Consider the following 24485-nt stretch of genomic DNA (forward strand, 5'->3'; position numbering starts at 1 on the left):
CATTCCATCCGACTGAACCGCCTTGCCAGTGATACACACATCCCATGAAAGAATAAAAAAGTCATTACTTCAGGGAAGCCAGTGGAGCCAGATAACCTTGATGGAAAGGTAGGTATCTCCAAATAGTTTTTTGACAACAAAGTACTTTATGCCTCAGCCATGACCAAATAGTCAATTTTAAAGCGCATAACATGCAAATTTTCCTATAACCAAGCTCTGCTTCCTTCACACTCTTCTCATACAGGTGGATACAGTTCCACAAGCGTCACAGCCAAATACCAACTGAAGTGGTTATTTTCCAAGCACAAATTTCACTGGACAGTGAACTTCAGCTGCCCTGATGCTATTGATGTGCATGCACCTTCCAACAGAACAGCTGCATGGCTTTTAGAAGCAGGAATCCTGCTTCATTTTTAATGTTTCCATACATGGGAAGCTGAGGTTAACTGCAACATCCCTTTTATAAACTAGGTCATTAAAAAATTAACAAGAAATTACACCTGCTCATCTATTGGGCTTGACCCCACATTTGGCAGTGTGCTTATCCATTGATCCCTGGAGAAGTAGCTATGAATAACGTTTAACAGCTAACAGGAGATTAGAGGGCCAAACAAATTACATGCTATCTTTAGATGTCACCATATAAAAGTTGACCTTTGAAGCCTCGAAAAATCCCTCCAAAAACAGGGGTTAACGTACGCCAATGACATACTGGCATGGGTGTGGGTGGTCACCATTTTGAAATGTCATCTGCTTCTGTGCAGAGTGAGCGTGTCTCAAACTACCATGCACCTTTGTTACACAGCCTGTATCACCTGCTTGATCGCTTATGCCCAGTTATAAAGGCACTGGAAACTAAAACATGCATTTGTGGGGAGAAAAACTGAGGCTGATGTCTAACGTGAGTATAGCATGTCATGGCTGAAAAAGTGGGTAGCTTCTCAGCTGAGTATATGCAAAAACATGATTCTTGAGGCCAGAAAAATTGGGTTGGCTTACATGCTGGTCTTACACTTACACACCGCAATTTATGGTTGGTTCTCCAATTATAAAAAAAGGCTTTTACAACAGGTTAGAAGAAAAATATGTAGACAAAGGTCTCTTACCTGCTGCACTGGCAATAACTGGCTTTGAAGCAGGGTGTAGAACTGTATGACCAAATTCTTCAATAATGAGCTAGAAATGTAGGTAAGGGAAGAAGAATTACCATTCTGCAAATTATTCTTCTTCACACATCAGAGGTACTTCAGGCATCATATTCCACTAGCATTAGTAAGTTTTATCTTGCATCATTTTACGAACACAAGAATTAGGAGGAGTAGGCACTCGACCCTGTTCCACCATTCAATAAGATAACGGCTGATCTGATTATAACCTGCACTCCACATTCCTGCCTACCCCCGATAATCTTTTACCCACTTGGTAATCAAGAATCTATCTAGCTCTGCCTTGAAAGTATTCAAAGACTCTCCTACTCAAAAGGGAATGGAAGCAGAGTCCCAAAGACTCATGGCTCTGAGAGAAATCTCTGTCTTAAATGAGCAAACCCTTATTTTGAAACAGTGACCCCTGGTTCTAGATTGTCCCTCATGAGGAAAGATCCTCTCCACAACCACTTTGTCAAGACCCCTCAGCGCCTTAAAAGTTTCAATCAAGTCACCTCTTATTCTTCTGAACTCCAGCTGATTCATGCCTAACATGTCCCACCTTTCCTCATAAGACAACCTGCCCATTCCTGGTATTTGTCTAATAAACCATTTTCTCAAGCATTTACATCTTTCCCTAAATAAGGCAAACAATACTGTACATAGTACTCCAGATGTGGTCTCAGCAGTGCCCTGAATAACTGAAGCATCACCTTCTACTTTTGTAATCAATTCCCCTCACAATAAAACGAGGACATTCTATTAGCTTTCCTAATTAGCTGCTGTACCTGCATGCTCGCCTTCTATGGTTCATGCACTAGGATACCCAAATCCCTCTGAATCTCAGAGCTCTACAATTTCTCACCATTTAGATTATATGCCTCTTTTTTTTTATTCTTCCTGCCAAAATGGACAATTTCACATTTGCCCGATCTTTACCCACTCACTTAACCTATCACTTTTTAACATTCCTTCCCACTCATTTATGTTTTTCCCCCTAAATTGGACTTTGTTCATCAATCTCAATGTACACACCTCTCTCAGGTCACGGCAGAACACATTCTGCTCTGCACGTATCACAGTACACTGAGCATCCTATACAGCTGTATTGTTCTTCCTGCTTAGGAGTAAAGTCACTGGTGACCAAAGTTATTAGCTGGTAGGGTCAGAATCATTTCTCATGAACAGATTAGGAACGTAGGAACAGCAGTACAGCCATTTAACCTATCAAGCCTATTCCACCATTCCATGATATCATGGCTGATCTGTGACCTATTTTGCCTTTTTTCTCCACACCCTGCTCTGTCCCTTAATACATTTTATAGATTATTGCTCACCAATTGCAAATTTAATTTTTAGTGCCGATTTCAGCACCCCCCACCCCCACCTGTATAATGGGAGTAAATGGGCAGTTGGGTGGACAACTGTCCCATTTTATGTGCTCCCCACTCCACCAAAAACATGCCCAGTGGGGGCACATTAAACACAGCCTGAGATTAAAGTACCATTCCTGCTTTTGTGCTAATTGGAATAAGAAATGCTGGCTAATTAATTTACCTTTTACTTGACATAGGGGATTAAAAGAAAAAGCTAAGTTGATTCCACAATATATTTCTCCTTACACCAAAATTCATCTCTGGATACCACTTCCAAAGTTCCATAGATTATAGATGCCACTGTACCTCTGATCTATGCACCATTTTGCATCATTACCACATGGCAGATTGTCATCTGATTACTTTCAGCCAGCACTCTATCTAGAGACAATTTAAAATGAATGAAATATCTACTGAAAGCCTGTAATCTCCTGATGTCGAAAGTGGTCTACTAAAGGACGCAACCTCCAGAGATCTCAACACCCATTGGGAGCCCATTTGTGTGTGTGTGTCTTGGGGGTTGCCATCAGGTGCCCGGTTAAAACTTAAAATCTGGCTTCTCTTCTTTTGTGAAGTAGAAATCATAGGTTTTGAAATTTCACCAGCAGTGCGAGGACAAGAAAGTAAATGGGACAAGTGGTATATGTAAAGGTTACAGGTCACTGTTAAGAGAGTCATCTTCCCCAAGGGCACTTTTTGAACAAGATATAGTGAGCTCTAAACATCAAAAGATTATTGGGCTGTCCTGGTAATCTGTCAGTGTTGCCTCCACTCTTAAGCTTGTGTGTGATCCTTGCGCTTATTTCAAGAAATGTGGAGAAGGCCAAGAGATAAAGCCTCAATATAGGTGGTACCTTGTCCTGCAGTCTGAGCGGCTTGGGGCATTTCATTATGTTAAAGGTGCTGTACAAATACAAGTTGTTGTTGTTAACAATAGGGGTAAACCAAGTGATCTTTTGACGTTTGCATCAGATCTTGTGCATGCAAATCCAGTACATCAGGAACAGAATTGTCCCTGTTGCACGAGTACCTAAACTAAATGTTGATGCATTACCACTCACTGTAGCCCCTGCATATTGAATCTCAATAGGGAAAGGGTTCCTTCTCGTGTTGTTTGTTGCTTTACACATATCATTCAGTGCAATCTGAAATTTTAAAGAAAATTAACATTGCACAATTAGGATCAAAGAAAGGGAATGCTTTGATCCGCTGATGTTCCTCATGTATTTATTCAACTCATGAGAATGAGAAAGAAGTAATCTGCATTCACAGAGCACCCTTCACAACCTCAGGGTATCACAAAGCGGTTTGCAGACAATGAAGCACTTTCGAAGTGTAGTCACCGTGGTAATGTGGAGAAACATGCCAGCTGATTTGCATGCAGCAAGGGTTCAAAATCAGCAATGAGACAAATGGTCAGATAAGCTGCAGTTAGCGAGGTTGATTGAGAGATAAATGTCAGTCAGGATTGCAGAGAATGCCATGCTCAGGGCAGAACAGGCCTGTTAACACCAAAGCAAAGTGCTGCACATCCTGGAAATCTGAAATTAGAACAGAAATTGCTGGAAATGTTCAGCAGGTCATACAGCATCTGTGGAGAGAGAAACAGAACTAACCTTTCATCAGAAGTGGAAAAAGTTAGAGATGTAACAGGCTTAAAGCAAAGACAGAGGTAGGGAAAGGGAAGAACAAAATGGAAGGCAGGAGAGATTAAAATGACAAAAAAGATAATGATGTCAAGGCAAAAAAGATGATAATGAAACAAGGTGGATCTAGAGGAGCTGTAAATGGAAATAACAGAATCCTCAACAACAGCTACTATCCGGAAAAAAAAAAGGGGCTCCAGGTTATCATCTTGAATTGTTGAACTCAACGTCGAGTCAAGTCTGGAAGGATTAAAATTGCCTTATCAAAAAATGAGGTATTATTCCTCCAGTTTATGGACAGCTTCACTGAGACAATGTTGGAAGCCAAGGAAAGAGAGATCAGAGTGAGAATGTGCAGAGAAAACAGCAAGCAACCGGAAGCTCAGAATCAAGCTTGCAGACTGAATGCAGGGTCTATTTAATGTCTTATCAAAGAAAGCACTGCTGACACCACAGTAATCTTTCAGCACTGCAATAAAGTGTCATGCCAGAATAAATGCCAGAGTCGGACTGAGGCTTGAAGCCAAAATCTTCTGACTCAGAGGTAGGAGTGCTGCCATTGAGCAACAGCTGACAGCAGATCAAGAACATAAAGATAAGAATAAGAATAACAGGAGTGACTTAATTTATCCAATATTATTTACACATACTTGACCTCGTCCTCACCAATCTACTGGTCATTGGTGCATCTGTCCATGACAGTATTGGTAGGAATGGAGATGAAGTCCCACCCTCACATTTGAGAATACCCTCTATCGTGTTGTGCAGCACTACCACTGGTGATAAATGGGATAGATTGTAAACAGATGCAGCAGCTCAAAACTAGGCATCCATGAGGCACTGTGAGCCATCAGCAGCAGAATTGTACTCAACCACAATCTGTAACCTCATGGCCTGGCATACCCCTCTCTACCATTTCCATTAAGCTGGGGGAATCAACCCTGGTTCAATGAAGATAACAGGAGGGCATGCCAGCAGCAACAGCGGGCATACCTAAAAATAAACGGTGTCAACCTGGTGAAGCTACAACACAGGACGACTTGCATGCCAGAGCTAAGCAATCCACAACCAACAGATTGGATCTAAACTTTACAGTCATGCCATATGCAGTCGTGAATGCTGGTGGACAATTAAACAATTAACGGAGGGGGAGCAGCTCAACAAATATCCCCATCCCCAATGGTGGGGGAGCACAGCACGTCGGTGTAAAGAGAAGGCATTTGCAACCATCTTCAACCAGAAGTTTTTTTTTTAAAATATTCATTCACGGGACTTCACTGGCTAGGCCAGCATTTATTGCCCATCCCTAATTGCCCTTGTTCAGAGGGCATTTTTAAGAGTCAAGCACATTGTTGTGGGTCTGGAGTCACATGTAGGCCAGATCAAGTAAGGATGGCAGATTTCGTGAAGGACATTCGTGAACCAGATGGGTCTACATAAGAAGTAGGAGCAGGGGTAGGCAACTCAGCCCCACCATTCAATATGATCATGGCTGATCTCATTTCAGCCTCAACTCCAATTTCCCGTCCTCTCCCCATAACCTTTCAACCCGTTACTAATTAAAAATCTGTCTATCTCCTCAAATTTATTCAGGGTCCCGGTATCCACTACACTCGGAGGTAGTGAATTCCACAGATTCACGACCCTATGAGAAAAGTAATTCCTCCTCATCTCCGATTTAAATGTACCACCCCTTAGCCTAAAACTATGTATGGCCTCTCATTCTAGAATGCCCCACAAGGGGAAACATCTGCTCCACGTCTACTTTGTCTATCCCCTTTAGCATCTTACATACCTCAATTAGATCTCCCCTCATCCTTCTAAACTCTAGTGAGTATAGGCTTAAACTGCTCAATCTCTCCTCATAAGACAAGCCCCGCATCTCTGGAATCAATCTAGTGAACCTCCTCTGAACCGCTTCCAATGCAACGACATCCTCCCTCAAGTAAGAGGACCAAAACTGTGCACAGTACTCCAGGTGCAGTCTCACCAATGCCTTGTACAGTTGCAACAACACTTCCCTATTTTTATACTCTATTCCTTTAGCAATAAATGCCAAAATTCCATTTGACTTCCTTATTACTGGCAATGGTTTCATGGTCATCAGACTTTTAATTCTAGATTTTTTTTATTGAATTCAAATTTCATCGCCTGGCATGGTGGAATTCGAACCCAAAGCATTACCCTGGGTCTCTGGATTACTAGTCCAGTGACAATATCACTATGCCACCACCTCCCCCAGGTGGATGATCCATCTCAGCCTCCTCCTAAGGTTCCCAGCATCACAGATGCCAGTCATCACCCAATTCACTTCACTCCACATGATAAATCAAGGAAAAGGCTGAACACACTGGATATTTCAAAGGCTATGGGCCTTGATGATATTCCCAGCAATAGTACTGAAGACGTGCTCCAGAACCAGCTAGGCCCCTAACCAAGCAGTTGGAGTACAGCTACAAACACTGGCATCTACCTGGCAATGTGGAACATTGCCCAAGTTACGTCCCATCCACAAAAAACAAGACAAATCCAACCTAGCCAATTACAACCCCATCAATCTACTCTCGTCATCACCAAAATGGTGGAAGGTATCAACAATGCTGTCAAGCGGCACTTATTCAGCAATAACCTGCTCACCGATGCTCAATGTGGGTTCACCCAGGGCCACTCAGCTCCTGACCTCATTACAGCTTTGGTCCAAACATGGACAAAAGAACTTAACTCCAGAGGTGAGGTGAGAGTGGCAGCAGCTGCCTTTACGTCAAGGCAGCATTTGACAGAACGTTGCATCAAGAAGCCCAAGCAAAACTGGAGTCAATGGGAATCAGGGAGAAAACTCTCGCAGATTGGAGTCATATGGGTGTTCGAGGTCAATCATCTCAGTCCAGGAACACCAGTGCAGGAGTCCCTCAGGGTAGTGTCCAAGGCCCAACAAACTTCAGCTGCTTCATCAATGACCTTCCTTCCATCATAAGGTCAGATGTGGGGATGTTCACTGATAATTGCACAATGGTCAGCATCATTCATAACTCGTCAGATACTAAAGCAGTTCTTGTCCATATACAGCAAGACCTGCACAATATTCAGGCTTGGGCTAAAGTGGCAAGTAACATTCACACCACACAAATGCCAGGCAATGACTATCTCCAACAAGAGAAACTCTAACCATCTCCCCTTGATATTCAATGGCATTACCATTGCTGAATCCCCCACTAACAACCACCGAGGGGTTACCACTGACCAGAAACTGAACTGGACCAGCCATATGTGGCTGAAGAGAAGGTCAGAGGCTGGGAATTCTGCAGAAAGTAACTCACCTCCTGACTCCCCAAAGCCTGTCCATGATCAACATGGCACAAGTCAGGAATGTAACTGAATACTCTCCACTTGCCTAGATCAGTGCAGCTCCAACAACACTCAAGAAGCTTGACTGTGGCATAGTGGTAACGTCGCTGGACTAGTAATCCAAAAGCTCAGGCTAATGCTCTCGGGACAAGGGTACAAATCCCATCATGGCAACTGTTGGAATCTGAATTCAAGTAATAATCTGGAATTGAAAGATAGTCTCAGTAATGGTGACCATGAAGCCATTGTTAATTGTTGTAAAAACCCATCTGGTTCATTAATGTCCTTTAGGGAAGAAAATCTGCCATCCTTACCTGGTCAGACCTATATGTGACTCCACATTGCTGTGGATCTGGTTGACTCTTACATGCCCTCTGAAATGGTGTGGCAAGCCATTCAGTTCAAGGGCAATTAGGGATGGGCAACAAATGCTGGCCTTGCCATTGATGCCCACATCCCATGAACGAATGAAGAAAACACCATGCAGCACAAAGCAGCTTGATTGTCATCCCATCCACCACTTTCAACAAATACTCCCTCCACCACCAATACACAGTGGCAGCTGTGTGTACTATCTACAAGATAGAGTCATAGTCAGAGGTCTACAGCACAGAAAAAGGCCCTTTGGCCCATCGAGTCTGCGCCAGTCAAACAAGTACCTTACTATTCTAAGCCCATTTTTCAGCCCAAGGCCCATAGCCTTGTATGCCATGGCATCGCAAGTGCACATCCAAATACTTCTCAAATGTTATGAGGGTTTCTGCCTCTATCACCCTTTCAGGCAGTGAGTTCCAGATTCCCACCACCCTCTGGGTCAAAAAATTCTTCCTCATATCCCCTCTAAACCTCCTGCCCCTTACCTTAAATCTATGCCCCCTGGTTATTGATCCCTCCACCAAGGGGAAAAGTTCCTTCCTGTTTACCCAATCTATGCCCATCATAATTTTATTCACCTCAATCATGTCCCCCCTCAATCTCCTCTGCTCCAGGGAAAATAACCCCAGTCTATCCAATCTCTCCTCATAACTAAAACTTTCCAGCCCAGGCAACATCCTGGTAAATCTCCTCTGCACTCTCTCTAGTGCAATCACATCCTTCCTATAATGCGGATTCCAGAACTGCACACAATACTCCAGCTGTGGCCTAACCAGCGTTTTATACAGTTGCAGCATGAGCTCCATGCTCTTATATTCTATGCCTCGGCTAATAAAGGCAAAGTATTCCATATGCCTTCTTAACCACCATATCTACCTGTCCCTCTACCTTAAGGGACCGGTGGACGTGCACACCAAGGTCCCTCTGATCCTCGGTACTTCCCAGGGTCCTACCATTCATCGTGTATTCCCATGCCTTGTTTGTCCTGCCCAAGTGCATCAACTCACACTTATCCGGATTAAATTCCATTTGCCACTGATCAGCCCATCTGACCAGCCCGTCTACATCCTCCTGTAATCTAAGGCTATCCTCCTCATGACTTACCTCCCCATCAATTTTTGTGTCATCCATGAACTTACTGATCAACCCTCCTACATTCAAGTCTAAATCATTTATATATACCACAAACAGCAAGGGACCCAATACCGATCCCTGTGGAACCCCACTGGACACAGGCATCCAGTCAAAAAAGCACCCCTCGACCATCACCCTCTGCTTCCTGCCACTCAGCCAATTCTGGATCCAATTTGCCAAATTGCCTTGGATCCCATGGGCTCTTAACTTCGTTATCCCATGTGGGACCTTAATAAAAGCCTTACTGAAGTCCAAGTAGACTACGTCAAGAAGCACTGCAGCAGCTCACCAAGCCTCTTTGATCGCACCTTCCAAACCCACAATCTCTACCACCTAGAAGGACAAGGGCAGCAGGATACAACCTGCAAGTACCCCTCAAAGCTACACAGCATCCTGATTTAGAACTATATCATCTTTGCTTCACTATTGGTGGGCCAAAATCCTGGAAATCCCTCTCTAACAGCACTGTAGGTACTTCACCACACCAACTGCAGCAGCTCAAGGCGGAGGCTCACCACCACCTTCTCAACGGCAATTAGGGATGGGCAATGCATGCTGGCCTAGTCAGTCATGCCCACATCCTGTGAAGTAATAAATACAAACAAAAATGTTAATTTAGAATTTTGAATGCATTAAATGAAATAAAAATTGTTTTCTACTGCCCCAGGGCAGCACAGGATGAAGGCATGCTGTAGTCGTAAATTATAATGACCTGGATGACTCATTTGATTCCCAATCCATGCTGGGTTAGGATCAGGAGTGGGCCATTTCACCCCTCAAGCCTGTTCCATTACTCAGTGAGATATCATGGCTGATCCATACCCATAAATACCTTTGGTTAACAAAAAAAACCTACCAATCCATAAGATTTAAAATTAGTTGGTCTCCACTTTCTGGTTTAAAAAATTGCAAAATTGCAAAAAATTACAGGAGCCCTGTTCCAAAATCAAATCAAATCTAATAGCTTGTGCCAGACATTATTTTTGGATGGTTGTCAGTTACGAATAGGATCAGCCTGGGCTGTAGCTAGTAACCTTGGTGAGGTGCAGCAGTAACTTCTGCACGTCATACATTCTGCAGCCATAAAGTGTTGGTAATGGAAGGGGGGAATTTTGAGTAATGAAGCAGGAATGCCTGGGTGGTATCAAACTTAGGGTACAGCTGCGGCAGTATCCACTCAGGCAAGTGGTAAATATCACATCACATTCCAGACTTGAACCTTGTAGATGGTGGCAAATCTTTCAGCAGGCAGGAGAGCGACTCATCACAGGGTACCCAGCCACTACCCTGTTCCCACAGTTAAAGTATTGCTATGGCTAGGCTGGTAAAGCTTTTAGTCGATTATAATCCCCAGGACATTGCTGTGAGACAGAGCAAAGGTGGTCAAAAAGAGAAGGTTGTTCAAGATGGTCATTACAGAGCAAAACAACATGCTACTCACATCAGCTGAAAGCAACTTTTCAATTCTTCTGGCTAGAAATGGCTTCTGCAGTAGAGAGCTGACTGAAGGTCTATCCCTCGGATTTCTTTTAAACAACTGCGACATTAAGCTGCGTAGATCATAAGTATAATGAACAGATACAGGTGGGTAAGATCCACGGATGATCTTTAGCACTAAGTTTTTCATGTTGCCAGCTTCAAACTGCATCAAAAGAAGAAGAGTGGTGAATAAGTGAATCATCACTTGCCAAGAAAGCGTATCCATTTACGCTAGCCTAATTTCATCTGCATTAAGTAACAGAAAGAAAATCTCAATAAACAAAAATAAAAAAAGTGGCACTGTTTTCAAAACCCACTCAAAGCAGTTTAAATAGACCAATGTAAAATTAGCATGCAATAAATGCCAAGAAAACAAGAGACTTTAAACAATAACAAAAAATGCTGGAAAAAAAACTCAGCAGATCTGACAGCACCGGTGGAGAGAAAGACAGAGGTAATGTTTCGAGTCCATATGACTCTTCTTCAGAGCTGAAGGGAAGTGGAAATGCGGTGAAATATATACTGTTTGAGTGGGGTGGAATAGGTGAAGCTGGATAGAAGGCCAGCGATAGGTGGAGGCAAAGGAGAGATTGCGAAAGATATCTTAAACAAAAGGTCAAAGAGTTGTTAATAGTGGTGGTGCTGGCTAAAGGAGGTGCTAATGGTGACATTAAGAGTGGAAAGCAAAATGTAATAATGGCAGGACCAGGGTAAGCACTCTGGAAAGTGACAGATGGCACTAGTGGGGGTGGGGTGGGGGGAGGGGACAGTGGTGGGAAAAAAGATCGAAAAGGTTGTCTCAATTCAGCCGTCTCAATTTCTCTGCTCCTCTCACCCACTCTAAACCATCTCCTTCGGAACTCGGCACACTCCGTTCTCTCAGGTCCAACCCTGACTTTGTTCTCAAACCTGCTGCCTGTTGTTGTCCGGCATACTGACCTCTACCTCACAGAGGCTCAGCACCAACTCTCAGACGCTTCCTCCTACCTCCTGGACCATGACCCCACCACTGAACATCAACCCACTGTGTCCAGGACTGTCACTGGCCTCATCTCCTCTGGAGATCTTCCCTCCACAGCTTTCAACCTCAGTCTCCCAACCTCAGACAGCCCACTACTGCCTCTTCCACAAAATTTACAAACAGGACTGTGCCAGTGGACCGATCACATCAGCCTGTTCCTGCCCCACGGAACTAATTTCTTCCTATCTTGACTCTGTTCTCTCTCCCCTTGTCCAGTCTCTTCCCACCTACATCCACGATTCCTCTGATGCCCTACATCATATCAACAATTTCCAGTTTCCTGGCCCTAACCACCTCCTCTTCATCATGGACGTCCAATCCCTCTACACCTCCATCCCCCACCAGGATGGTCTGAGGACTCTCCGCTTCTTCCTTGAACAGAAGCCCGAACAATCCCCATCCACCACCACTTTCCCCCATCTGGTTGAACTTGTTATTTCACTGAACAATTTCTACTTGTCTCACTTCCTCCAAATAAAAGGTGTGGCCAAAGGTACCCACATGGTCCCCAGTTATGCTGGTCTCTTTATAGGGTTTGTGGAAAATTCCTGGTTCCAATCCTACTCAGGTCCCCTCCCACAAATCTTTTCTCGGTGCATCGATGACTGTTTCGGTGCTGCTTCATGCTCTCGTCTGGACCTGGAAAAATTTATCAATTTTACTTCCAATTTCCCTCCATCAGTTTCACATGGTCCATCTCCCACACTTCCCTTCCTTGACCTCCCTGTCTCAATTGCTGGTGATAAGAGTGTCCACCAATATTCATTACAAGCCCACTGACTCCCACGGCTACCTCGATTACAGCTCCTCACACCCTGCTTCCTGTAAGGGCTCAGTTCCTTTGCCTTCGTTGCATCTGTTCCGATGATGCCACTTTCCAAAACAGTGCTTCTGAGATGTCTTCCTTCTTCCTGAACCGAGGTTTTCCACCCACGGTGGTTGAAAGGGCCCTCAACCGTGTCCAGCCCATCTCCCGTGCATCCGCCCTCACACCTTGCTCTCCTTCACAGAACCATGATAGGGTCCCCCTTGTCCTCACTTATCACCCTACCAGCCTCCGCATTCAAAGGATCATCCTCCGCCATTTCCGCCAACTCCAGCATGATACCACCACCAAACACATCTTCCTTTCACCTCCCCTGGTGGCTTTCCGCAGGGATCGTTCCCTCCGGAACACCCTGGTCCACTCCTCCATCACCCCCTACACCTCAACCCCCTCCCACGGCACCTCCCCATGCAACCGCAGAAGGTGCAACACCTGCCCCTTTACTTCCCACCTCCTCACTGTCCAAGGGTCTAAACACTTCTTTCCAGTGAAGCAACACTTCACTTGCACTTCCCTCAATTGAGTCTACTGCATTCGCTGCTCCCAATGCGGTCTCCTCTACATTGGGGAGACCAAACGCAGACTGGGTGACCGCTTTGCGGAACACCTTCGGTCTGTCCGCAAGCATGACCCAGTCCTCCTTTTGTTGCCATTTCAACACCCTACTCTCATGCCCACCTGTCCATCCTTGGCCTGCTGCAATGTTCCAGTGAAGCTCAACACAAACTGGAGGAACAGCACCTCATCTTCCGACTAGGCACTTTACAGCCTGCCGGATTTAATATTGAATTCAACAACTTCAGATCATGAACTCTCTCCTCCATCCCCACCCTCTTTTTCTAATTATTTATATATTTTTTAAATATATTTTTCTTTTCCCACCTATTTCCATTATTTTTAAATGTATTCCCATCCACTGTTTCATCTCCATCTTTTAGCCTATTTCGATCCCTTCCCCCCACCCCACCCCAACCAGGGCTATCTGTCACTTGCTCTTCCTGCTTTCTACCCTTAATGTCACCATTAGCACATTCCTCGGCTAATATCACCACCGTCAACACCCTTTTGTCCTTTTGTCTATGGAATCTTTGGCAATCTCTCCTTTGCCTCCACCTATCACTGGCCCTCTATCCAGCTCTACCTTTCCCCCCACCCCCCAACCAGCTTATATTTCACCTCATTTCTATTTTTCCTCAGTTCTGATGAAGAGTCATACGGACTCGAAATGTTAACTGTATTCCTCTCCCCAGATGCTGTCAGACCTGCTGAGTTTTTCCAGCTATTTTTATTTTTGTCTCAGATTTCCAGCATCCACAGTATTTTGCTTTTATCATGAATTTAACATGGCTACTAAATAAAAGGGAGACATTTCTTTACTAGGGGGTTGTTGGAGCATGAAATGTTTTGCTAGACCAGTAGTTGAAAGTCGTATATCATTGGATCTTTCAAAGATAAAAGTGGATCAATATTTGAAGTAGAAGAATATACATAGCTAAGGGGATAAAACAGGGCAGTGGGATTAGTCCATGACATCAAGATGGCTCAACTGTACAGGGCAGCATGTAGACGACTGGATGAACAATAGTGATGGGAGATTCAATAGGGGAACAGACAGACATTTCTGCAGTGGCAAACGTGAATCCAAAATGGTGTGTTGCCTCCCTGGTATGAGGGTCAGGGATGTCACTGGGCAGCTGCAGAGCACCCTGAGGGGAGAAGGTGAACAGCCATCAGTCACGGTCCACATTGGTACAAACAACATCGGTAGACAGATGGATGTGTTCCTGCAGTCAGAATTTATGGAGCTAGGTAGGAAATGAGCAAGCAGGACCTCAAAAATAGTGTCTCTGGGTTACTCCCAGTACAACACCATAGAAATAAAAGGATAAAGCTGATGAATGCGTGACTGGAAAGATGGTACAGGAGGAAAGATTTTAGATTCCTGGGACATTGGGACCAGCTCAGGTGGAAATAAAACCTGTACAGACTGGATGCATTGCACCTAAACAGAGTCAGAACTAATTTCCTAGTGGGGCTATTTGCTAGTGCTATTGGGGAGGGTTTCAGCTAACTTAGCAGGGGTGTGGGAACGAAGAGGCAATAATAGACAGAATACTGGGAGAGAAAGATAGCACTAGAGTAGCAAATATTAAGTTATTAGATAGGTTCAGAGGAAGGGGGAAAGTAATAAAGTCTAAATTACAGCTACTGTGCATGTATGTGAAAGGGCAAGTGTGGTAAATAAGACTGGTGAGTTGTAGGCTCATAGCCATGTGAAAATATGATTTCGCAGCTATAATGGAGATCTGTCTCAAGAAGAGCGGGACTGGCGTTAAATATTCCTGGATACAAGATGTTCAGGAAAGAAAGGAAAGGGAGAGGGGTTGCAGTATCAACACCTTTTCCTCTTGCATCATAACACACCTTAGCTTTAACATTCGGGAGTAGTCTTTTCAAGGTGACACTTCCCACATGAATCAACTCTGTAGCCACTCTGGCAGTTTAACCAAAATAATGAGGTTAGTGCTGCTGACCTGCACTCACTCAAAACAAAATTGACAAGAGTCAACACATTTCAGTTACAAACATAAAATCAAAGAATCAGAGCAGAATTTCATCCTTCATTCTCAATACGAGTTGGGGATTCAAATCTCAGTACCCAATATTGTAATACCCAGTCTATGGTCACAGGGCCTTCAAAATATGAAGTATTCTGAACAGTGTCAGCAAAGCAAAAACTACCACCTCAAAACTAAACATGGTTGGAAAATATTATAATAATATAGAGTTAAATACAAAAAAAAAGCAAAAATAAATTTCAGAGCATTGATTAAAATGAAAAGAAAAATACTTACTGCATGTTTGAGGGTGCACATCTCATATAGGACACAGCCCAAAGCCCAAATATCACTAAAAAAATGAATTACAAAGCAGTCAATAATAATCCATCTCCAGTAAAATGCATGTACAGAGAATGGATGCCTTATTGTTACATTATACATTATCCTATTCCCTAGTAAATGACAAAGATGATTAAAGATCCAGGGGTACCTTTTGTTGTTGTATGGCTTATTTTCACATATTTCTGGAGACAGGTAGTATGGTGTACCTATGCAGGTCCGTGCCAGCTCTACAGTACTGATAAGAAAACAAAAACAAACAAACACACACAATCATTAGCTTAATATGTCTACATATTATTTCAAAAGCATTAACTCCTTTAAAAATAAACATATTAACAATTTCATACCAGGTCATGTGCTTACAGATTTGTGGTTGAATTAAATTCTGCTGCGAATGATGCCCACAGCGCCTCATGGATGCACAGTTGAGCTGTTAGATCTGTTTTGAATCTATCCCATTTAATCAGGGTAGTAGAGTCACAACATGGATAGTATCCTCATGTGTCGAGACAAAGTCCAGTCTTTATTGTATACAGAGCTGTATTCAACCACAATTTGTAACCTCGTGGCCGAGCTCATCCTTCACTCTGCCATTACCAATAAGCTAAGGGATCAACCCTGGTTCAATGAGGAATGCAAGAAAGCATGCCAGGAGCAAGTGCCCAGCATACCTAAAAATAAGGTACCAACTTGGTGAGGCTAAAACCCAGGACTACATGGATGCTAAAATAGTTGAAGCAGCAGGACAGATAGACAGAGCTAAATTATCCCACACCCAATGGATCGGATCAAAGCTCTGCAGTCTTGCCACATCCAGTCATGAATGGTGGTGGACAATTAAAACAACTAACAGGGAGGAGGCGGCTCCACAAATATCACCATCCTCAAAAATGGGGGAGCCCAGCTTGACAGTACAAAGACAAGGCTGAAGCACTTGCAACCACTTTCAGCCAATAGTGCCAATTGGATGATCCATCTTGGCCTCCGACGTCCCAAATATTGCAGATACCAGTCTTCAGCCAACTTGATTCACTCCATGTGATATCAAGAAACGGCTGAAGGCCCTGCATAAAAACAAAGGCTAAGGACACTGACAACAGTACTGACGACTTGTGCTCCAGCCAAACCCTGCTAGACAACATGTTCCAGACAAGCTATAACACTGGCATCCATCCGAGAATGTGTGCTCAGGTATGTCCTGTACACAAAAAGCAGTGCAAATCCAAAGTGGCCAATTACCACTCCGTCAGTCTATTCTTGATCATCAGCAAAGCGATGGATGGTGTTGTCAACAGAGCTTTCGAGCAGCATTTACAAAGTAATAATCTGCTCACTGGTGCTCAGATGGGTTCTGTCAGGGCCACTCCGCTCCTGACCTCATTGCCTAAAAATGGACAGAAAAGCTGAAATCAAGAGGCGAGGCAAGAGTGGCTGCCTTTGATATTAAGGCAGAATTTGACTGAGTGTGAAATCGGGGAAAACTCTCCACTAGTTGTAGTCATGCAGACAACCAAGGAAGATGGTTGCGATTGTGGGAAGTCAATCATCTCAGCCCCAGGACATCACCATGGAGTACCTGAGGTTAGTGTCCTAGGTCCAACCACTTTCAATGGCTTAAATAATGACCTTTCCTCTATGGAGGTTGGAAGTGGGGATGCCCGCTGATGATTGCACGCTGTGTTCAGTACCATGCATGACTCCTCAGATACTGAAGCAGTTCCTGTCCCTCTGCAGCAAGACCTGGACAATATTCAGGTTTGGGCTGATAAGTGGCATTAACACAACACAAGTGAAAGGCAATGGCCATCTCCAACAAGGGAGAATCCAATTATCTTCCCTTGACATTCAACAACATTATCATCATTGAATTCCAAGCATCAACATCCAGGGGTTACTGCTGACCAGAAACCAAACTGGACAAACCATATAAATAGCGTGGCTACAAGAGCAGGTCAGAGGCTGGGAATCCTGCAGCAAATAACACATCTCCTGACTCCCCAAAGCCTGCCCACCATTTACAAGGCACAAGCCAGGAACGGTGATGGAATACTCTCCACTTGCCTGGATTGTGCAGCTCCCATAACACTCAAGAAGCTCGACAGCATCCAGGGCAAAGTAGTGTGTTTGCTTGGCATCCCATCCACCACCTTAAACATTCACTACCTCCACTACTGACGCACAGGTCGCAGCATTATGTACCATCCACAAGATGTACTGCAGCAACTCAGCAAGACTCCTTCGATAACACACCCCAGCCCCGTAATCTCTACCATCTGGACGGACAAGGGCAGTAAATGCATGGGAACAGCACTATGGGAACAAGCAACATCGCCTTAGAAACATCGCCAATCCTTCGCTGTCACTGGGTCAAAAACCAGCCTTCATAACAATGTGGGTATACCTATACTAGGTTAGCTATACTAGGTTAACTGCAGCAATTCAAGGCAGCAGTTCACCACCACCTTAAGGGCAATTGCGGATGGGCAACAAATGCGGCCTTTCCAGCAATGCTGACGTCCCATGAAAGAGTAAAGAAAAAAATTACCATAGCAGGCAAAGCATTTTCATTGAAAGTATTAATGTGATAATTTCACACTGCACAGTTTCACTAGAAAATGCTATTAATTGATATGTCAACCTTTAACTCACCACCAAACAATAAGTAGCAAATGATGCTAAACACAGTCACTCTTCCATCATTTTTGTGGCTTCCACCACATACTTATTTTCATTCAACAAGTGGACTTTGTTGCGTAATGTTTCTCCTTATCTCACAAAGCCTTTTCTGGCAGACAAAGCATTCCTTAAAATGCTTCTGCTTGCAAAATTAAATTGCATTAAGATGAAGCCTGGACATTGTTTAGGGCAAGATAGGGGAATAAGACAAGTTACAAATTTAATTGCGAGAAGTCAAATTGCAACAGATACTTTCTTAGGAAGGGTAATAAACCTTTGGAATATCTACCTGGCAGAGTCAAAGACAATAGGGGCGTTCAAAACTCTGAGAATCATCAGTTAGGAAAGTTGGACGAGCCATCCGCCTGCCCTTGTCCTGCACTTATTTATTTTCAAATCACACATTTAAAGATGTAATCTAAAATCTATTTTGACAATGAACTTTTCCCAACTTGGCATTCAATTTACAACAATAGCACAGCCCATAATACACTGACTTTGCAATGCTGCACTATTAGACATACCAACCTTTGGACATAGACATTAAACCCTTTCCTGTCTAAAAGGTTCATTTAGACTCTGCACCATTCCAAAAAGAACAGGCAGCTCTCTTTCTCACCATCATTCCTCCTTCAACCAAAAATCACAGTAACTGGAACAGGCATACTATTCACTCATTTCAACTTTCCAGATTAACAGCACTGTCGGTGTCCCCACACTACGTGGGCTGCAGCGGTTCAAGAAGGCAGCTCACTACCACCTTCTCAAGGGCAACTAGGGATGGGCAATAAATGCTGTCCCAGCCAGTGAAGCCCACATCCCATGAATGAATATATTTTTAAAAATTCATGATGCACAAAATGGCTGCCACATTTGCCCACATAAATGGTTCCAATATCAACCAACATGGCAACAGTCACTGCACTTTAATTGTTAACTCATAGTTAAGTGAAATACTTTCACCAAGTGCCTTATTACATGTTTCAGAATCATTTCAAAGTAAATTATTACAAATTTAAAATGTACTAGCAAATGTTTGCATAATTCAAGTTATTTAAACCGAAAGTTGCTTTCCTCACCTTTTTTGAATATAGGAAATAGCAATTTGGTACTCACTAAAAAATAACTAAAGTTCAAAAGAGACAATGCATGTGAATTGAATTTCTGTTCAAGCAGTTTGAACTCTACCTGTTTAGTACTCTAGCTATTCCAAAATCTCCCAGTTGAACTGTTCCATCTTTGGTTAGAAAGATATTCTGGATTAGAAAAGGAAAAAGTGTTAGAGCTGCAACTATTACTTAAAGCATGCATGAGTTAGTGTTTTACTAATATTTGGGGTAGGAAGGTGCCCAAAATTAGAATTATTTTCATAAGAGACGGGTACAGTTTAATGGTTATTGAATTTCCACCTTCTGTGTCAAAGCTCTAAATGTCATGCACTCCCTCCTTCCTACCACTCTAATCAGGACTCACTATGCACTTTCTTACTTTAACACTTTTGCACTTAAATAATGGACAGGAAGCATTTTTGACTCTGCAGCCTGGGTGGTAACTTGCTAGTGAATTATCTGCCCTTCATAGAACCAGCTGGATTTTCATTTCAGCAAGTTCAATGGAACTGAAATCGGGCAGATTCTACAACAGGTGGCTGACTTTGTGTTACCTCCTCCGCCCACCGCACAATGAGCAGCAAAAGTTAAACATTAACGCCGTGGTTTTAGGAGATCAACAGCCAGGACAAAAAAATTTTTAGACAATGACAAAAAATACCAAAACCACATATTCCAGCCGTGTTAACTAAACTGTGTCAGATACAACGCCCATTGTAGAGACTTGGAGAAATAGTATTTGTGAATATTTTATGAAGTGATTTTGGCAATCTTTAGGACTTAATGCTTCCTAGCTACTGGCATAAATGCTTCATGAAGATAGATTAGGCTATCCTTTGGAAGGTGGGGAAGAACAAAAAAAACATTATAAACCACAATAGCCAATAACTGTACACTTGTATTGTGACCCACCCCACCACACCCTTGACCTACCTGCCATCATCCTGAAGTCTCTCTCTATCATCCTTGACCTGCCCTTAGTATCCTTCAATCTTCCCTCCCTCAAGCCGAACCTGCCCTCCATAAAGCTTGATTCACCCCTCCGTGACTGTTGATCCACCATGTGTGGTACGGCTATCCCCCTTGAACACATAGGACCAGAACTCAAACGATGGATCCCGCCCTAAAGGCTACAGCATAGCTCTATTCGGACACCTGTAGCCCCGCCCACCTCCAAACATGCCAGTGCCTTGCTTTGTTCTGTTTGAAGCTCCGAACACCATGACCCTCTCACTAGTACTCCACCTCAACCCCGTCGCTGATGGGCCATTCAGCTTCTCCTGCTCCTTCCTGTGCCCAAGTTAGACAAAGGCAAGAACTCACCTCAGCTTCAAAGATTGAACAAACTCACTAGGTGTACGCCACCTTCAAGCCATAGGAGACACAGGTTTCCTGTGCACTGCTAACTTAACCTTGAAGGTAGGACTTTAAAGGGAAACTTTTTTTTTCAAATTTATGAGTATTCAACACATGCAATCATATGGAAAATAGGTTCCTGCCACTGGCCGGCCTGATGCTTTGCTGCTGAAACACCAACTTAACTTCAAAAACTTAACCCGGCGTGGGAAAACCGCAATTTGGGCTTCCGCTGAACTAAGTCCCACTTCCCATCTCTTTTTCCGTTCCCATATGCCCCATTAAATTCTACCCTAGGACTGGAAGACATAATCTATTCTCATACTTGCGTGCAGTATTGAGGAAACATCAGAGGTGACACTGCTCAGATGAGATGCTTAACCGGCCTGTTTAGGTGAACCTAAAAGATCCTGCGGTGGTACTATTCAAGGTACGCTTGCTCATATTTATCACGAACAAACAAATTACCTGGACACTTTATGTCATTGCCATTTGTGAGAGTGTGTTTTGTGCAAATTCACTGTTGTGACTCCCTATACTGCAAAAGACAGTACACTTCAAAAGTGCTTAATTGGCTGTAAAACACTTTGCGATGACCCGAGATCACAAAAGCCATTGTATAAACGTCAAATTCTCTCTTTCTTTCCAGTGCATCATCTTCATCCTGCCACTGATTTTATTTCAATTTTGTGCTTGAGTGAAAAATTAGCAAGGAGGCTCACATTTAAAAGGGAACAGGAGAATACCAAATTCCAAAGTCAAGGCACAGAAGTCAACCAAATCAAGAAACTAGCAGAGGCCAGGAATACTGGAGTTCAAACAAACCTCTTCTGAATGGGAGCAAAGCTCAGGTAAGGACTCAGTATAGGACAGACAATGTCGTACAATGCCCAAGTATAAATTCACATAACTTCAAAGGGTTTTTTTTATATATAAAATAAAATTAAATAGCTTAATTAATGGTTTTAAACCAATGACATAGGACCTTGACATGCTTGCGACAGCAGCAGACACAGTTGCAATTTCTTTCTCCCTCCCAGTACACTCAAAAATACACAATCTATTCAGAGTTATGGCATTGCAAGTCATCTATCGCATTTCTGAAAATATTTCTTTAATTCAATGAATATGTAAGCTTACCTGTGACTTTATATCCCTGTGGAGAATCTTTCTATCATGGACATGTTTCAGGGCTAAGCAGATTTGCACAAACCAATCCAGGATCTATCAACAAAGGATTATAAAGCAATGTTATTACCCAAGTAAAATCTGTGCCAAACACAAAAGATCACATATTCTCAGTCAAAAGATTATAACAATAAACAGACCTATTGTTTATTTATACATTGTTACAGAACTTACTTCAAGAGTGACAGTATGATTCACCCCTACTCCTAACAGTTACAACCAAAGTCTTGCAAAACGCCATTAGTGAGAGTCTCTTAAGTTTATTTTAAGCACAAAATTGCAGAAAGAACACACATTTCACTAAGATCCTCCATTAAAAAGGATGTATGTTTAAATTTGACTGGGTTACACTTGAGGGTCCCGGAGGTTCTTAGCCACACCTTTTCCAAAACTTCACTAATTCCCCCACCCCACAGTGATCTCCATAAAGGATTATAGGGATACAAAAAGAGTTATTTATAGGCTAAAATGAATGGGCATAACAGTGAAAAATATATTTCAATCTAGGCAAATGTGAGATCCCCCACCCTGGGCGTGAAAAGGGTACTTTCTACATGGTGAAAAGCTAGAAACAATGGAGACCCAGAGTCCAGGTGCACAGCCTGTTATAATGTCATGAACAGGTATATTAAATAATCAAAAATACTAATGGAATGTTGCTCTTTATAATAGAGGACTAGGATAGAATGGGGTACAGGTCATGCATCAATTATACATAACCCTGGTCAGACCACACAGAGTACAGTGAGCAGTTCTGGGAACCACACCTTCGGAAATGTATATTAGACTGGGAAGGAGTGCAGTGTAGATTTACCAGAATAATACCTGGACTCCAAGGTTACAATGCACAAGTTGACCTCTGAAGCCTCGAAAAATTCTTCCAAAAATTAGCCAAGTATAAAATGTGAACCACTGGTGTTAGGTGGTCACCATTTTGAAATGTGAAAAAACATAATAAAAGCAATTAAAATTAGAACTCAACGACATGTTTAATTGAATGAATAACTTCTACAAGGATACCTTTAACCACAATCAAAATGTTTTGAAAAACTTCAACTTCATCATCTTTGGCATCCGTTGCAGTGTTCAACAAATTCATCGAGCCCCTTTGGCATCATCGCAAGAATCCCAATCTGGATGAGATTTGGGGCTTTCACTTTCAGAATCATCCCTCCACAATAAATCATCTTCCTCGCCATCCATTGTTTGGATAGTCTGCTTTTTTTTTTAAGGATCTGGTAGCAGTTTGTGCATTAATAGCATCTCAATTTGATGACAAAACCACACAAAATATCAAGGAGGCATCATGCAGATTTTCACTTGTTGCGAAGGTTTTTTTCACCATCAACCATCTACCTATTCCATTCCATTAGACCTCCTGGTGTAACTGCAATTTGGGTGTTGTTTCTTGATCTGACCACATTCCACACTAATAAGCAACGTTCTTTACGTAGGCCACGGAGACACCTATTCCATTAGCGATCCACAACTTCACTTCATCCTCACACATCCGATCGTTGTAATGGACATGCACAAAAGCTCCTGCAGGGAACTTGATTTCCAGCATGGTTTTATGTTTGAAATGATCATCAGCTTTAATTTTGTTCTGTCAGACATGCAGGTTAGTACCAGCACGAATCTGGTCTTCATGTTCTGTTGCTTTCAGTCGAACTGTGGAATGGAAAGGTTCAAAAACAGTTCAGTTGCTGTGGCATATCGAAATTCATGGGCATTTCATCCATGTTGCCAATCTGATACAATGGGCGCTCGTGCTTTTGCCCATTGTAAAGAATCACTGTCTGATAAAGAATCACTGGAAACTGGTAATTTTGGCAGAGGTCTTTTGGTGGTCTCTGAGCAATCTTGGTCTTCTTCCGCAACACCAGACATTTTTGTTCCATAAAATGGTTGTGCCAACTAGTTGTTGCTCTGAAATCTTGGCTGAACTAGGGGCTTGATTTGGCCCACTGAAGTGCATATATACACACTGCATTTCTGGTGATGCTGTAACCATTCTGACAATTTGCGAGGACCAATTCTGATAAATGGTTCTCAAGCTCAGTCCAGTGGCTGGTTCTCATGATGTACTTGGTCATCTTCTTCAGGGCAGATTCCTCCTCCTTCCATTCTCGCACCAGTTTTTCACTAACATGGAATTCTCTCACTGCAGCAGTTATTTGACAAGTTAGTGAACGTTGCAACTTTTAGAATGAACTACGAAGCTGGTTTCAAGTTTTCACTGGAGAAGGCCTATTTCTGTTTGTATTTCACCATGCGCAGTCTACTCTGTGTGGGCATGTCTTAAACCCCCATTTAATCCTCTTGGCAGCATGGCCTGTTTTGCCTGCTTCATCCCATGCGCCAACTTATAAAGTGAGTAAAACATGCATTTCAGAGGTGAAAAGCTGAAGCGGAGTCCTAATGCAAATGTAGCATTTCTTGGCAGAAAAGCTGGGTGGGGGTGTTGGGGAAGAAAAAAAAAAACGACTTCTATGCCACATATAGGCCTAAACATGATTCTTGGGGTCCTCTTACGCACCAGGTCATTTATTTATACATTGCTATGGTAAATTATGAGGACAGATTACACAAAGTCAGGTTGCAGTCCCTGGAATTTAGACAGTTAAAGGATGATTTGATTGAAATTTTCAAAGTAATAAGTGGAACAGATAGGGTAGGAGCATAGGAGTAGGAGTACTCCATTCGGCCCTCAAGCCTGCTCCACAAATTAACAAGATCATGGCTGATCATCTACCTTAATGCCATCTTTCTGCACTATCCAGAGAAGAGAGGCCAGTGAGAGCGGCATAAAAGGGCGCAAGAAACACAGAGGCCGAGACCAGAGGGGAGAGGCATATCCTCAGGAGCTTCAGACGGTGGGGCTCGAAGTGATGTCACGATTCAAG

General features: G+C 43.0%; 1 protein-coding gene across 14 annotated transcripts in view; it reads right to left on the reverse strand.

Moving 5' to 3' along the window:
- nek1 (NIMA-related kinase 1) overlaps positions 1 to 24485 on the reverse strand; it is a 166891-nt gene that overhangs the window by 128031 nt on the left and 14375 nt on the right. For 8 of the 14 annotated variants that reach the window (XM_078560932.1, XM_078560982.1, XM_078560945.1 and 5 more), the window contains exons 5-11: positions 21532 to 21615; positions 19115 to 19182; positions 15399 to 15485; positions 15203 to 15257; positions 13961 to 14053; positions 10463 to 10663; positions 1107 to 1176 (exon numbers count right to left, since the gene is read on the reverse strand). In XM_078560932.1, the coding sequence (XP_078417058.1) occupies positions 1107 to 1176; positions 10463 to 10663; positions 13961 to 14053; positions 15203 to 15257; positions 15399 to 15485; positions 19115 to 19182; positions 21532 to 21615 (658 nt within the window). The remainder of the gene's footprint in view (positions 1 to 1106; positions 1177 to 10462; positions 10664 to 13960; positions 14054 to 15202; positions 15258 to 15398; positions 15486 to 19114; positions 19183 to 21531; positions 21616 to 24485) is intronic. The other 6 variants (XM_078560992.1, XM_078560972.1, XM_078560953.1 and 3 more) reach the window with 1 other exon arrangement.

This window comes from Cetorhinus maximus, chromosome 2 (genome assembly GCF_964194155.1).
Source record: "Cetorhinus maximus chromosome 2, sCetMax3.hap1.1, whole genome shotgun sequence".
NCBI classification, from domain to species: Eukaryota; Metazoa; Chordata; class Chondrichthyes; order Lamniformes; family Cetorhinidae; genus Cetorhinus; species Cetorhinus maximus.